Below are 16,911 nucleotides of genomic sequence, written 5' to 3'. Positions count from 1 at the left end.
ATCCACACAGTCAAAGGCTTTGGCATAGTCAATAAAGCAGAAATAGATGTTTTTCTGGAACTCTCTTGCTTTTGCGATGATCCATCAGATGCTGGCAATTTAATCTCTGGTTCCTCTGCCTTTTCTAAATCCAGCCTGAACATCTGGAAGTTCTTGGTTCACGTACTGTTGAAGCCTGGCTTGGAGAATTTTGAGCATTACTTTGCTAGTGTGTGAGATGAGAGCAGTAGTTTGAACATTCTTTGGCATTGCCTTTCTTTGGGATTGGAATGAAAATGGACCTTTTCTCGTCCTGTGGCCACTGTTGAGTTTTCCAAATTGGCTGGCATATTGAGTGCAGCACTTTCACAGCCTCCTCTTTTAGGATTTGAAATAGTTCAACTAGAATTCCATCACCTCTGCTGGCTTTGTTCGTAGTGATGCTTCCTAAGGCCCACTTGACTTTGCATTCCAAGATGTCTGGCTCTGGGTGAGTGATCACACCATCATGGTTATCTGGGTCATAAAGATCTTTTTTGTATAGTTCTTCTGTGTATTCTTGCCACCTCTTCTTAATATCTTCTGCTTCTGTTAGGTCCATACCATTTTTGTCCTTTGTTGTGTCCATCTTTGCATTAAATGTTCCCTTGGTATCTCTAACCTTCTTGAAGAGATCTCTAGTCTTTCCCATTGTATTGCTTTCCTCTATTTCTTTGCACTGATCACTGAGGAAGGCTTTCTTCTCTCTCTTTGCTATTCTTTGGAACTCTGGATTCAGATGGGTATATCTTTTCTTTTCTCCTTTGCCTTTGGCTTCTCTTCTTTTCACAGCTATTTGTAAGGCCACTTCAGACAACCATTTTGCCTTTTTACGCTTCTTTTTCTTGGGGATAGTCTTGATCACTGCCTCCTGTACAATGTCACAAACCTCTGTCCATAGTTCTTCGGGCACTCTGTCAGATCTAATCCCTTGAATCTATTTGTCACTTCCACTGTATAATCATAAGGGTTTTGATTTAGGTCATACCTGAATGGTCTAGTGGTTTTTCCTACTTTCTTCAATTTAAGTCTGAATTTGGCAATAAGGAGCTCATGGTCTGAGCCACAGTCAGCTCCTGGTCTTGTTTTTGCTGACTGTATAGAGCTTCTCCATCTTTGGCTGCAAAGAATATAATCAATCTGATTTCGGTATTGACCATCTGGTGATGTCTATGTGTAGAGTCATCTCTTGTATTGGTGGAAGAGGGTGTTTGCTATGACCAGTGCATTCTCTTGGCACAACTCTGTTAGCCTTTGCCCTGCTTCATTCACTCCAATGCCAAACTTACCTGTTACTCCAAATATCTCTTGACTTCCTACTTTTCCATTCCAGTCTCCTATGAGGAAAAGGACATCTTTTTTTGGGTGTTAGTTCTAGAAGGTCTTGTAGGTTTTCATAGAACCGTTCAGCTTAAGCTTCTTCAGCATTAGTGGTTGGGGCATAGACTTGGATTACTGTGATACTGAATGGCTTGTTTTGGAAACAGACAGAGATCATTCTGTTGTTTTTGTGATTGCACCCAAGTACTGTATTTCAGACTTTTTTGTTGACTATGAGGGCTACTCCATTTCTTCTAAGGGATTCTTGCCCACAGTAGTAGATACTATGGTCATCTGAATTCAGTTCTCCCATTCCAGTACATTTTAGTTCACTGATTCTAAAATGTTGATGTTCACTCTCTCCATCTCCTGTTTGACCACTTCCAATTTACCTTGTCAACTGGGTCTTTTTGTCATCTGCGAAATCTACACCACTTTGGAGTTAGTAGTGAAATGGTTCCAGGAAGCCATCCTGCTCTTTGTAAATTTGGTGGAAGAGACTAATTCCAAAATAAAGCATTGGGCCTAGGTTGCTAATTAAAATTTTCTGTTAAGAAAGAGATGTATAGGGATAAAAAAAATTATTCTGTTACCATTTCAGTGTTCTCTGGAGTTCCTGTTTGGTTTGATGAGTTATGCAAAATGCTTCTTGTCTGTTGTGACCTTGACGTAAGAAACATCAACTGATTTCTTCCCTTCTTACAGGCACCACCTGCTGACGACTGACTTGTGTTCTTTTTTAAATTCTCATTTCTTTGTTGTGTGAAAAATAAATACAGAATTATATTAATTTCTTGTGCTAGAGGGTTAAAACTCCAAACAGTCATTAGCTTGATCTTCTGTATTTCTCAAAAGAGGTCATTTCTGAGCCTTTTGGGTCAGTTTCATGTCCATGCCCTTCAAGCAGTTCCTAATTCCTGTCACCATCTTCCCCTCAAACTTTGTTAGATCTGAGATGAAGAAAATGTTGAGAAAGTCTCCTTTAGTGTGTAAACTTCCCATAGACAGGAGCTGTGTCTGTTTCAATCACTGCTTTATCCCGAGCTTTCAAGAGTGGGAATTAAGCTGATGCTTAAAATATAATTATTGCATGAATAAAGTGGAATGTTCAGTGAATTCAGGTATTCGGAAGGGAAAAGGGATTCTCTTTTCACATAAATTTAGTAATTTATTTACACCTTACATTCTCAATTTTGTTTCTTTAAAATATTGTTTTGACTGTACTGTGTGGCATGTGGGATCTAGTTCTCTGACAAGGGGTCAAATGTGCACCCTCTACAGTGGAAGCAGGGAGTTGTAACCACTTGACTGGCAGGGAAGTCCCTCAGTTCTAGTTACGGTACAGCTTTGTGTCCTAAAGTGTCTGAGACACCTTGGTGTACAATCAAAACCCCATTAGGCCTTGTTTATCTGAATAGGCAAGTGCTGTTGAAGAACACCGGCCTAAAGCAGAGCTACTGTAGCACATTAATGGTGCTTCATAAATACTTCTTAAAGTGTGTTTACTAAATATGTGGTGATCCTGAGTTGGGTAATTCAGAGACGTTTAGCAGCCTTAAGAGAAGATGGCTTCTGTGCTGTGTTGAGAATAAAGACTAGAGGCTGTGGAGGAAAAATATCCAAGGGTGAGAGGGGTCTGAGTGTAAATTGTGTTAACATTTCTGAAGGGAATTTTGATGTGGATATCAAGAGCCTTTAAATTTCAATCTTATAATTTTACTTCTAGAATTTTATCCTGCTGCTGCTGCTGCTGCTAAGTTACTTCAGTCGTGTCCGACTCTGTGTGACCCCATAGACTGAAGCCCACCAGGCTCCCCCGTCCCTGGGATTCTCCAGGCAAGAACACTGGAGTGGGTTGCCATTTCCTTCTCCAATGTGTGAAAGTGAAAAGTGAAAGTGAAGTCGCTCAGTCATGTCCGACCCTTAGCGACCCCACGGACTACAGCCTACGAGGCTCCTCCATCCATGGGATTTTCCAGGCAAGAGCACTGGAGTGGCTTGCCATTGCCTTCTCCGGACTTTTATCCTAGGGGAGTAATAAGAGATGTAGGCAAAGCTTTCTCTATCAGAATACTGATGGAGATATTTTAAAATTTTAAGAAGAAATTAAGTGTCCCAGTGAGCCAATTCATTGGAAAAGACCCTAATGCCAGGAAAGATTGAAGGTAAAAGAAGAAGGAGACGGCAGAGAATGAGATGATTAGATAGCATGACATACTCAATGGGCATTAATTTGAGCAAATTTTGGGAGATAGTGGAAGACAGGGGAGTTTGGCATGCTGCAGTCCATGGGGTTGCAGAGTCTAACATGACTTAGTGACTGAACAACAACATGTCCCAGCGTGTCTCATGATAGGTGGTTAGTGGAGGAAATGATTGGATAGCCGTTCAGTGAAACACTTAGTGACTATTTCAGTTCTTTTGCTATGTAAAAACAACCAAAACCCTTCAAGCTCAGAAGCCTTTAAACAATAATGAATTATTTCCTGTCCCAGCGTGGACTGATTGAGTGGTCCTTCATGCTACACACAGTGTTGGCCGTCACTCATGCGCTGATTTCAGATGGCAGCTGGTCTGGCCTGGAAGGTCCAAGGTGGCTGTCTTACCAGTCCGGCATCTTAGCGCTGGCTGTTGGCTGGGATACTTGTGCTCACCTTCTCATGGTCTCCCTCCATGTGGTATCTCATCTTCCAGGGCCTTTCTGTGTTGTTTCTTTTTTCAGTTACAACCCTGCTTTTGAAGAGAGCAAAATCAGAAGCTGCTAGGCCTCTTCAAGGCTAGGCCCCGAGCTGGAATGTGTCACTTCTGCAGCATCTGAATACAATATGAATTTTATCTGAAATTATATAAATACACACAATAGGAATTGGAAACAACAACATCATAGAGGTTGTCTATGAAGGACAAAATTGAGAGTGTTTTCATTTTCTTCTGTATACATATATGAATTTAAATATTTTCTAAGAACTTTTATTAGCTGTTTTAAAAATTAAGGAAACTAATCATTTATTGGGCCATTTAGAAAGTCTTGGCACGTTTCAAAGGTTAGGAGATATATATATGTTATATTCTGTGATCTCAATGCCATAAATTAAGACTACAAAGTTTTAGCCCAAAACATCTAACTACTTTGACATTTAAATATATCCTGAATATTTCCTAGAATAGAAAAAATTTCAGAAGAAAAATAGCAAGATGTTTACAGAAGGATTTTATGCATAAAACGTCTAGCCAGTACATGTAATCTTATATGCAGTTGTCAGAAAACATGACTGAAGATACATGAACATTTAGTGCAAAATGGCAAATATAACAAAAATAAACACATAGGAAATAGAAATTACTATTAAGGATAAAGAGATGTTGATGAAATGGGAGACAAACTATAGTAAAATGTATCAGTAGAACACAGACTAGCATTTGTCATGTTGTCATCAAGAGAAAGAGAAAAATATAAGCAACATTAGGAATGTGATGGAGACATAATTTGAAGAGATTTTAAAATTGTGAAGAAAGAATTATACAGAACAATACTAGGAAGACTGAAAAGTCTCAATACAACAGACTGTTCCTGAAGAAATATTTTAATGATCATTGACACAAAATAGGTCACAAATCTGGACAGATCAGTGAGCATAGTAAAAAGTTAAAAGATAACAGCTAAGCACATTTAATTTTATGAGTGTGTTCTACCAAACATTTCAGGAATAGAGAAGTTTCATATTATGCTAACTGTTTGAGGCTATATGAAAACTGGAAAATTTTCAATCCATTCTATGACACTTAAACTGCTGATACTAAATGTAGAAAAAGAGTATTCAAGTATTTAAACAAAGAAGCATTATTTCAAACAAGTTAATATATCTGTGCATGTTATATGTTATGTGTGTGTTATGTATATGTTATGTGTATGTTATATGTTATATGTGTTGTGTGTGTTTCTAAAAAGAAATCTGTTTGTTGGTGGTTGCAATTCTCTGAAGCCTTGGCCAGCTGGGCTGGTAATGTTACTGAAGATTAAATCTGTGTGGGTGTAAATTTTACTGAATTTGGACTGGGACTTCAAACCTAGCTAGAGACCTCAGAAATGACAGCCTCTAGACACAAGAGAAGATAGAGAAGGACAAGTTAGATTTCATTACTTCTTCTTGGAAGATAATATCTGTAAGTGGTGGCTTAGCTAGGGCCTAAGTTCTAAGCATAGCAAAAATAATAATTAATTTAACTATTGGAACTATAGAAGGAAACACATTATTTTCTTAAGTTGATAGTGATGAATACTTACGTTAAGAGAAAAGAAAGATTTCAAATAGACAGCCTAACTTTATACCTCAAGGAACTGGAAAAAGTACAAACTAACCTCCAAGTTACTCAGAGGAGGAAAATAACAAAGATCAGAGTTGAAATAAATAGAGACTAAAAAAGACAGTGGAAAATATATTGTAGAAAATTTAGAACATGCAAATAAACAAAAGGAAGAAAATGAAAACCATTTGAACCCAATCACTGTTAACATTTTAATGTGTATTGTTCCAGTCTTCTCTGCAAGTTAGTGTGTATGCATATATGTTTTAAAATGTGAATCGACCATAAAATTTTTTGTTAGTCTACTTACCGCTCACTACTAGTATGTCATGAGCATCTTTCTATCTCATTAAATATTCATGTAATGGTCACATTATTCTAACTTCTGTCTGTCTGTCTCTCATCATTTATGTAACTGAATTCCTATTGTTGGGCCTGTTGACTCACCTTTTTTTTTTTTTTAAAAACAACAGATTATTTGTGCAAAAGTTTAGATCCAAAATGATTTTTGTATGTTTTCAAGGAAAACAAAATTAAGCTTTGAGCAACATAGAGATTTGAAATTAAGTTCACTAGTTAGAAACAGGTTTATAATTCTTTGGAGGGACTTTTTAGGGAGAGAAGAAGCCTGTATGCAAAGTGTTTCTTTATGCTATATGTGAGGAGTCTCTTGAGCATAAATGACAGGTACTCTGACTAGGATTGACTGTAGCAAAAAAGAAAATTTATTGGTGAATGTATCACTATCTGTTGCCTTAGTAATGCTCCAAAACAACCAGCCACAAACATCAGTGACATACTAAGACATTTTAATATTATCTGTGAGTGTATGGGGCCCTCTGGATCTCAGCTGGACTTGCTCATGCACCTGTGGTCAGCCACTGGGTGGCTAGGCAGCTCTACTGATCTTGGCTGGGCTTGCTCAAGTGTCTTGGGGTTGGTTGGTTATTGGCTAGGAAAAAACTTCCCTGGTGGCTCATCCAGTTAAAGCATCTGCGTACAATGCAGGAGATCCAGGTTCAATCCCTTGGTCGGGAAGATCTCCTGGAGAAGGAAATGGCAACCCACTCCAGTATACTTGCCTGGAAAATACCATGGATGGAGGAGCCTGGTGGGCTACAGTCCATTGGATCGCAAAGAGTTGGACACAACTGAGCAACTTCACTCACTCACTTAAAGGACATTTTGACTCTGTGTTTCTCATCTTTCAGCAGGCTAGAGTGGGCATGTTCTAACTTCTGTGGCAGAAGAAAATGAACAAGAGGGTAAACACATAAGTGCTATTATAGGCTTCACATTTACTATCACCTTTTTGACCAAAGCAAGTCACATGACTGAACCCAGAGTCAGATTGGGAGGGCATAGCCAAGGACTCAGATAGAAGAAGGGTATAGAGTTGGGACCATTAACGTAGTTAGTCTGCCTGGCATGTGTCGCTATAATGGCCTTGAGATAGATGTAGCTTCAGTAACTGCTGGGTTCAGAGTATCAGGTGATGTCACCTGGTTTGATTTCACACTGTTCAAAGATTGACTCTGCTTTCCTTTGCATTAACTTCACTCTCAGGAAAGCACTTTCCACATGGTAGTACTCAGAAACTCTATCTTGAAAGCAGATAATTCTAGCTGGAAAAAGAGTTTATCTTTTCCAGTTATTCTAGCAAAAGTCATGACATGGACTGATTTTGAACCACTGTGGGTCACATGCCCATCCCTAAACCAGCTATCATGTCTAGGGGATGGAATGTGATGATCAGCCAGGTCTGGGTCATGTTCTTACCACTGGCATCCTCCAGAATAGAGTAAAGAGAGTCAGCCTTACCTAAACCTAATGTATTGTGGGTAGAGATTTGGAAATAATTTATCTGAGAAAAATGAAGAGTATTACCAGAAAGTGGGGGTGGGTGGGGAGTGGAGGGAGAATGAATGATATGCAGGTAAAATAAAAGATGACTTCTATAATGCTATTAATGTACTTATGTCACTGATACTACCAACAAAAACTATTTATTGACTATTCTGTGCTAGGTATCAAACTGGGTGTTTTAAGAACATTATCTTACATGTTTCTTACAGTACTGATTTAGGTAATTTTACCCACATTTTATGGATCAGAGAAAGGAAGCACATAATAGTTTGCCATGGTCACTCAGCTTGTCAGCATTAGAGTGGATATTTGAACCTCAGTTGGCTTCTCTCCAAAAATCTGTGGTCTCCGTGTCTAAAAGCTGAAGAAAAAGAAAGTACACTAAACACACCCTAAGAGGAAGAACGGGAAGCCGAGATGCACCCATTAAGACCATTTGGATCTTAACACTGGAGGATAATCACAATCTTGTAGCCCTGGCTACATAAATCTGCCCCAAAGTACTTGCATAACCATGGAGTGAAGTGAAGTGTTAGTTGCTTAGTCACGTAGGACTCTTTGTGACCCCATGGACTGTAGCCCGCCAGGCTCTTCCATCCAAGGAATTCTCCAGGCAAAAGTACTGGTGTGGGTAACCATTCCCTTCTCCAGGGGATCTCTCCAGGAGAGAGATGGGACTGTGATTTTCTCTGGTGAGAGCGTTTAGGATTTGGCAGTAAGTATGTTTGAGTGAACTCCGGGAGTTGGTGATGGACAGGGAGGCCTGGCGTGCTGTGATTCATGGGGTCGCAAAGAGTTGGACACGACTGAGCGACTGAACTGAACTGAACTGAACTGATAGGAGACTTGTTGGTTTGAGCCACCTCTTTTCTTCTAACTTCAGGATGGCCAATAGGTTTCAACTCATGTGTCAGTATCAGTTAGTTGGTAAACTGTTTAGAATGTTGTGTTGATAAGAGTCCTGAATTTAGTGGGAAAGAGATTGTGATGGATTAGTGATGTCTGCAGTGGGTGCAGGAAGGGAGGTGACAACCTGTTTGACTATTAGTTGACATTCTTGGAAACAAGATATCAGAGTTACTGTCAGGCCACTTGTATATGAGGGTCAAGTGCCTCAGATGGAGTATTTTATAGTTAAGATCTCTATGATACAGAATTCTATGGTGATTTTCCTGGAGGCCCCAACTATCACTTAGCACAGACCAAAATGCAGAGTTTCATTTTCCCAAGGAAAAATGAGCTTCTTTTTTGCTCTAAGAACTTTTGACCTTGCTTGGGTGCATGATGGGGGAAATTTACAAAATGTTTAGATGTAGTTAGTAAAGTTTGGGGTCATTGCTCTTTTTAAATAAGCATGGGTGTGACTCTTTCTTATCTATCATTCTCATTATCAGTCTATCATCTATATGTACGCACACACATATGCACACATATTTTTGAAATATAATGCTGTTAATGGTCAGAGTTCTAAATAAATTTATTTTTGATTTTTTTCCTCATTTTTCAGATCTCTGATTGGATGCATTTTCCAGTACAGACTGTGAAAAGAATGCAGTGAAAATTCTGGCCAACGGTGGAAACATTGGCTTAATCTCCAACCTAATATAGCATTCCTTCTCTTCTGTAGCACCTCATAAGAGAAGAAAAATGTATGGAAGTGCAAGAACAATCACCAATCTGGAAGGTAGCCCTTCCAGATCACCCCGTTTGCCACGGTCTCCTCGTCTGGGCCACCGAAGAACAAGTAGTGGGGGAGGTGGAGGAACAGGCAAGACTCTGTCCATGGAGAATATCCAGTCCCTTAATGCAGCCTATGCTACATCTGGACCCATGTATCTGAGTGATCATGAGGGGGTGGCTTCAACAACTTACCCAAAGGGCACTATGACTCTGGGAAGGGCCACAAATCGAGCTGTATATGGAGGCCGAGTCACAGCTATGGGGAGCAGTCCCAATATTGCCTCTGCTGGACTTTCCCACACAGATGTCCTTTCATACACGGATCAACATGGTGGTCTGACCAGCTCATCCCATCACCACCACCACCAGGTCCCCTCCATGTTGAGGCAGGTAAGAGATAGCACCATGTTAGACCTTCAAGCCCAGCTCAAGGAACTTCAGAGAGAGAATGACCTCCTACGAAAAGAGCTCGACATCAAGGATAGCAAGTTGGGATCTTCCATGAACAGTATCAAGACTTTCTGGAGTCCTGAGCTCAAGAAGGAGAGAGTCTTGAGGAAAGAAGAGGCAGCTCGGATGTCTGTCCTCAAGGAGCAGATGAGGGTTTCCCATGAAGAAAATCAGGTAGGTTATGACTCATGTCAATGTTTTCAGCCTTGGTTTCTCACTGAGTAGTTGATGCTTTGCAGATGGTACCACGGCCTGTACAGGAGAAAGTCTGGCATCATCAAGAAACCTATGGCTTAGTACAAGTTTGACGTGAAGACTACAAGAGGGCATAGGAAAGATAAAGTTACAGCTTGTGATCTGCTTATTTGCCAATAACCCTTTCACATTGTTGCAGAAGAGGGAGAACCACACCTCACTGGCTAACTTTTATACTTGGTTAATTTTGTTTTCTTTTTCAGTGGTCCCAAAAGCAGCTCAGATGTGCTTCCCCCTGAATAGAAGATTTTTTTGTAAGAGTAGACACATTAACAGCAACATTTAGAAGACTACATCTGACTGGTGAATTGATTTTTTTTTTTTTATGCACCAGCAACGTTATTTCCTTCTAGAATGAGGGAAGTTGGTTCACTAAATAGCAAACTGAAAAATACTGAATGGGATTGGATAGGATGGGTTTGATATTATGTTCGAGAAACATGATAAATTTTAACCTAGCCTTTGTACCTTTATCCATTCAGTACTAATTAAGCATCTAACTATGTGCAGGGCACATTCTTACTCTTTTTTGGTTCATCGTCCATGTCACAGCAAGATTAGTTTTCCCCTGCTTTAAAGCCGTCAATAATTACTCGTTGCCTCCAGAATGAAGTATACCTCTGACTCAGCCTACAGCACCTTCTCCTGGAATTCCTAAGCCTGCCTTTGTAGTCTTATCTCATTCCACCTCCTTCTACTGCACTCCCTACACTCACTTCAGTTCAGTTCAGTCTCTCAGTCGTGTCCGACTCTCCGCGACCCCATGGACTGCAATATGCCAGGCCTCCCTGTCCATCACCCACTCCCGGGGTTCACTCAAACTCATATCCATTCAGTTGGTGATGCCATCCAGCCATCTCATCCTCTGTCGTCCCCTTCTCCTGCCCTCAGTCTTTCCCAGCATCAGGGTCTTTTCAGATGAGTCAGCTCTTCGCATGAGGTGGCCAAAGTATTGGAATTTCAGCTTCAGCATCAGTCCTTCCAATGAATATTCAGGACTGATTTCCTTTCGGATGGACTGGTTCGATCTCCTTGCAGTCCAAGGGACTCTCAAGAGTCTTCTCCAACAACACAGTTCAAAAGCATCAATTCTTCGGTGCTCAGCTTTCTTTATGGTCCAACTCTCACATCCATACATGACCACTGGAAAAACCATAGCTTTGACTAGACGGACCTTTGTTGGCAAAATAATGTCTCTGCTTTTAATATGATGTCTAAGTTGGTCATAGCTTTTCTTCTAAGGAGTAAGCAAGTCTTTTAATTTCATGGCTGCAGTCACCATCTGCAGTGATCTTGGATCCCAAGAAAGGAAACTCTGTCATTGTTTCCCCATCTATTTGCCATGAAGTGATGGGACCAGATGCCATGATCTTAGTTTCCTGAATGTTGAGTTTTAAGCCAAGTTTTTCACTCTCCTCTTTCACTTTCCTCAAGAGGCTCTTTAATTCTTCACTTTCTGCCGTAAGGGTGGTGTCATCTGAGTATCTGAGGTTATTGATATTTCTCCCAGCAATCTTGATTCCAGCTTGTGGTTCATCCAGCCCAGCGTTCCTCATGATGTACTCTGAATATAAGTTAAATAAGCAGGGTGACAATATACAGCCTCGACGTACTCCTTTGCTGATTTGGAACCAGTCTGTTGTTCATGTCTAGTTCTAACTGTTGCTTCCTGACCTGCATACAGGTTTCTCAAGAGGCAGGTCAGGTGGTCTGTTATTCTTACCTCTTGAAGATTTTTCCAGAGTTTGTTGCTCCCTACACTACCACTTGGGAATTCCTGCACATACTCAGGATTTCTCACTTTCATTCCTTTCTGTTCCCTTCCATTAGTGGCCTTCTCAGCATCCCCTCTCCCTGCCTCTGTCTATTCACTCCCAGCTAGTTTCCATTTTCAAATCCTTCCTACACTGTGCATGCTAAGTTGCTTCAGTTCGATTCTGTGCAACCCAATGAACTGCCAGGCTCCTCTGTCCATGGGATTCTCCAGGCAAGAATACTGGAATGGGCTGCTATGCCCTCCTCCAGGGGATCTTCCCAACCCAGTTGAACCACCATCTCTTAGGTCTCCTGCATTGGCTGGCAGGTTCTTTACCACTAGCGCCACCTGGGAAACCTACACTGTGAGGCTCACGTATATGCTGCTGTTCACAGGGGCTCGGGAGTAATACAAGCCTGGGATTAAGTCTCAGCCTCACCTCTTATTACCAGTGGGATAAATGCTAAGAGATGGGGAGTAGAGTGTTGTGCCATTTGGCTGGAAAAAATTCTCAAACGTCATTTAACTTTCTGTAGAAGCTGAAGATAATTCTAACTTGGCTAAACTAGTGATTCTCTGATACTTGGTCTTGATGCTGGCCTAATGAAGCTCTCTGCCTTTCTGGGGATCCATCTGCTGACCTCGTATACGTTTACTTGCCCGCTACACCGTTGGAGTCCAAGTGTTCATAGAAACATTTCTGATCTGTTTGAGAATCTGCTCTTCATTCTCCTTCTGTGTGTGGAAAGCAGTCATCTTATCCCTTTGATTATCTGACAGAGCCTCTGCTGGTTTTCAGATGTGGAAATGTGATTTTTAGTTGGAACAGAAAGCTTTGTTCTTCATTCCTAAATCAAATCAGTGCCCTTCACTATAATTTCTGCCTTTTTTTTTATGACTTTGCTGGGATATGAAGTTCTATTACTACTATGTACATTTCCCCAGTTCTGTACTGATTTTCTTCCCTTTTTAGTTGCTTTCGAAAAAGGTTAAAGCAGTTTAGGAATGATGCAAGAAGTGACGAAAGGTATGGAATCCATTTTATAAACTGTCATCTCCAAAATTACTTTTTGCTTATGATTTTATCATTATTTTTTTTGAGCACAGATTACCTACTTATACATGTATGTATATCTATTAATTACATGAGGTGCTAGTGTGCTAATATATTACGTGTCTTCTATAACATTCACAAAGAATTAGCATGGAAGAGACAAAATGAAACTATGTATTGCTGCTGCTGCTGCTAAGTCGCTTCAGTCGTGTCCGACTCTGTGTGACCCCATAGACGGCAGCCCACCAGGCTTCCCCGTCCCTGGGATTCTCCAGGCAGGAACACTGGAGTGGGTTGCCATTTCCTTCTCCAATACGTGAAAGTGAAAAGTGAAAGTGAAGTTGCTCAGTCGTGTCCGACTAGTAGCAACCCCATGGACTGTAGCCCACCAGGCTCCTCTGTCCATGGGATTTTCTAGGCAAGAGTACTGGAGTGGTATGTATTAAAGTAAATTTTAATGACACAGAAAACCTTTTTGCTTTTATTAAAAATATTTTAAGCCCCTTGTCTATTTTGTAAGGTATGGTTCAGTTTAAAGCAGGTAATATCCACAATTCCACTTAACTGTTCCATTTTGCCTTAAGCCAGAAGCAAGTGAATATTTGAGGGTGCTCCCATTACCTTTTCCTTGTTCTAATACGATTACACGTTACCATGGTTTCTGTGGGTGACATATGACTATGCAACATATGACCCAGCGAAAGCCCCAGGTTAATTCTGGGGCCCCAGTATTAACCTGTTAGCAAACTGTAATTATTTTGTTTTTAAAAATTTATTTCTTTTTAATTGGAGAATAATTGTTTTACAATATTGTGTTGGCTTTAGTCATATATCACATGAATCAGCCATAGGTATACATGTGTCCCCTCCCTCTTGCTTTCTTTTTTTAGATTAAAAATATAAAAGGGGGGATAAGCATGGGGATTTTGAAAAGTACTTGCAATATTAGGTAGTGTTACAAAATAAAGAATATAAAGATTGACAAAAAGAAAGTTATTAAAAAAAAAATTGAATGTCTCCCCCTACCCCCTTGGAAGTATATCAGGATCCCTTTTAGAGGTATATGAATACCTGTTGGTCAGAATAGGGCAGATCCTGCTGCAGTGCTCAATAGACCTCAAATCTCAGTGACTTAACACATCAGAGATTTGTTTCTCATTTACCTGGAGTATGAAGCAGGTCAAGTGACTCTCCAGGGCAGCTCTCCTCCAGGCAGTGGCTCAGGGTCCAGGTTTTCTGCATCTTGGCCCATGGTTTCAAGAATTGCTACAGCAGAGGAAGGGAGTGCCTGGAGTTGGCACATTGGCTCCTCAGTTCCTTGGGCTGCAAGTGACACAAGTATGAGGGACTGTGAGGTGTAGTCCTCTTTTCCAGGAGGGACAGAAGAGTCAGACATGAGGGGACACTAAAAATGTTTACCAGTGTTGTTTTTATGTTTCTCAAAAAGTGGAGCTAGATGACATAAAGTTTGGAGAACAGTCCAGACTTCTGCCATTGCTTCTGTTTCTATTATTGCTGCTGCTGCAGCCAGTAGACTTCTTTTGGGAGCTCACTATGTACTAGGCATTGTGCTTAGAGCTTTGTGTAACATTATCATGTTTAATGTTTGCATTAGTCATTTGAGGTAGGTGCTAGACTTTTTTTCATTTTACAGATTAAAAATAAATGTAGAGAGAATAGAAGCTTGCCCAAATTCACATAGCTGGTAAGTGACTGAGCTGGACTGAGTGACTTAAGGCTTTAGCCTCTTTTATGCCAACATCTAAGATCTTAATTTATGCTTACTACCTCCTTCTAAGATCACTGAGCTGTGAATAGAATCCTACTGTAATAGAAAGATCATACTTATATATTAGATTTAAAAAATGAATAGTTTTGATAGAATGATTCAGAATGTAATTTAGTTTAATTAGGATTTTATTGTTAATTAGGAATTTATTTCTTTTTTTTGCCACAATTGGCTGTTTAGGTTTTCTACCACTCACTATTTACTGTAATTTATTATATTTTCCCTTTAGAGGAAAAAAAATCACAGAACCTTTTTCTATATGGAAGAAAAGAATGTAAAAGAGATAAGAAACCACAATCAAGTGTTCTTTATCCACAACAGAGACTACATCTACAAATGTAGTTCTATCACAGGGTGTTTGGATAAGTAGCATTTTGCTAACCTAAATTCAGGTGATTGAAAATGATTTGAATTGTGCTATGTGCATAGAAATAGGAAGTAGGTCCATTATAGCTGGAGGTGAGGAAACTTGAATGCTCTTGTATATTAAATTTATAGTTCTGTGAATTTAATGATCACCAGCATAGACCTTTTACCCTCATGCAGTTATTACAGAAGGTTCCCATTCACCAGCTCCTTCATAGTGTGTTCTGAGGTCTTTGTGGTTCTGTCATAGGAAGCCGAACCCAACTCCAGATCTAAGGGAGGATGTTGAACACACTGTCTGTATTGAAGAAAGTGCAGACCTTAGAGCCAGCAGACAGGTGGCTGTAACCAAATATCTTATGAGTGAAGTATAGACACTCAGGTTTCTGGATGGATGTTTCACCCCAGACTTTCTTTCCATTCATACTTCCTGATTCTCTCCAAGGCCCTATGTCTCAGGCACAGATCTGCATGTATAGAAATACATTTGAGATACTAAGAGTTGCAGTACTGACATTTGGAATCTTTGGTTTGTTTGTCGAAACTAGAGTGCATGGATGCAAAGTTATCGTTATGCTATCACTTGTGCTTTTTGCTTCATGATGTATTTTCTTGAATGGAGGAAGAGTGAGGTGGAGTCTCATGCTCTCATTGTCACACCTATAGAGTGATTTATGTAGAAGCGAGGAGAAAAGATTCAGAATGGATGTTAGGCTGCCACTTGAGATAGCCCCTTTTTGATTTTTAATGGCCTGTGGGATTAGAATGGATATTGAGAATGCAGCTATGTATGGGGAAGTTAAGTGACCCATTTTTTTTTTTTCTGTAAGATTATATAGTTGCCTTTTCTTTACAACTCCATTCTATTTACCTGTGTAATGGAGATGAGAGAGAGAAACTGTGGTAGAGAATACATTTTCATAAAGTTCATAAGGACTTGCATCTTACAGTTTTGTGCGTATAAGTTATTGGTTTTTTATATACCTGAGTTTTTTATGCTATTATTAACTTTGTATTTTTAATGGATTATTTTTCCAAACTAGGTATTCATAAGGTGAATTTTAGACATTTTTATAATTTGTGCATGGCTAGTCAAGGATCTGCATGAATATAAATAGCATCAGACCCTGGGAGATTGTGCTCGATCTAATATTTACCCATCTCGTGTGTGCTGAAGTGGGACAAGGTCACTGGGAAATGTAACCTAAGAAGTGTAAGTAAACCTGTCTGGGGAGTGTTATGGCTTTTAAGTGGTGGTTATGTGATAATTTCTATTTCTGGCTTAACACAAAAGAAAGTGATCTACTCTCAATCAATATTAATATGGGTTTCTGATGAGATTTTGAGCTAGCTTCACATATGATTTATTGATTCTCATTTTGAGCCTGTAACTTGAAAAGGTCGAGATGGAGCACATTTCTGTGTTTCTCTTATTATTATTTTTTCTTTTATTTATGTAACTGCAGGGCCATCTCAACAGAGGTCATTCAACTCTGTTCTAAATATTCATTTCACTGTGAGTGTCCAGATACAAAGAGTTGTACCAGGTGGAAGTGGGTGATGGAATTAACTATATCTCCTGCTAGGAAGGTGGTGAAGCAGCTGCATTGTGAAGGGGTGGCCATTGACAGTTAAATGCAGCTGCAGTCACCTTGAATACTGAATGTTTGTGAGATCAAGGCCTTATTCCTGGAGAGTAGGGTTCCATCAGGTTTGTGGGTGGGACTTAAATATATTCACTGTCTTATCCCTAAATCTTCTTTCTATTATTCTGAAACCCATGGATCTCCCAAAGCCCAGTTTCCAAAGTGTGTCAAGGGAAATTACACTTTCCAAAGGGAATTTTCTGGCCAAAGAAGCTTAAGACACAACATAGGAGATACTTCTCTCCTAGAAATTCATAATGCTGTATGTTTTGGATTGGATTGTGTCCCACCCTGAGAAAAGATATGTTGGAGTCTTAATCCCCAGTGTCTCAGAATGTGACTTTATAAGGTCTTTACAGAGATAATCAAGTTAAAGTGAGGTCATGAGGATGGGTCTGGTCCAGTA

At 39.9% G+C, this 16,911-nt stretch overlaps 1 protein-coding gene across 1 annotated transcript in view; it reads left to right on the top strand.

Annotated features, from left to right (window-relative positions):
• The first annotated feature begins 9,075 nt into the window (after positions 1-9,075).
• The window catches only part of ERC2 (ELKS/RAB6-interacting/CAST family member 2), a 304,510-nt gene continuing 296,674 nt past the window's right edge, over positions 9,076-16,911 (top strand). Inside the window, exon 1 of the mRNA XM_088831678.1 lies at positions 9,076-9,813. Within this exon, the coding sequence (XP_088687804.1) occupies positions 9,157-9,813 (657 nt within the window). The 5' untranslated portion in view covers positions 9,076-9,156. The remainder of the gene's footprint in view (positions 9,814-16,911) is intronic.

Source organism: Moschus berezovskii, chromosome 24 (assembly GCF_049115385.1).
Source record: "Moschus berezovskii isolate FMDL1 chromosome 24, NW_MosBer_1.0, whole genome shotgun sequence".
Lineage (NCBI taxonomy): Eukaryota > Metazoa > Chordata > Mammalia > Artiodactyla > Moschidae > Moschus > Moschus berezovskii.
This window is presented reverse-complemented; position numbering and strand designations above follow the sequence as displayed.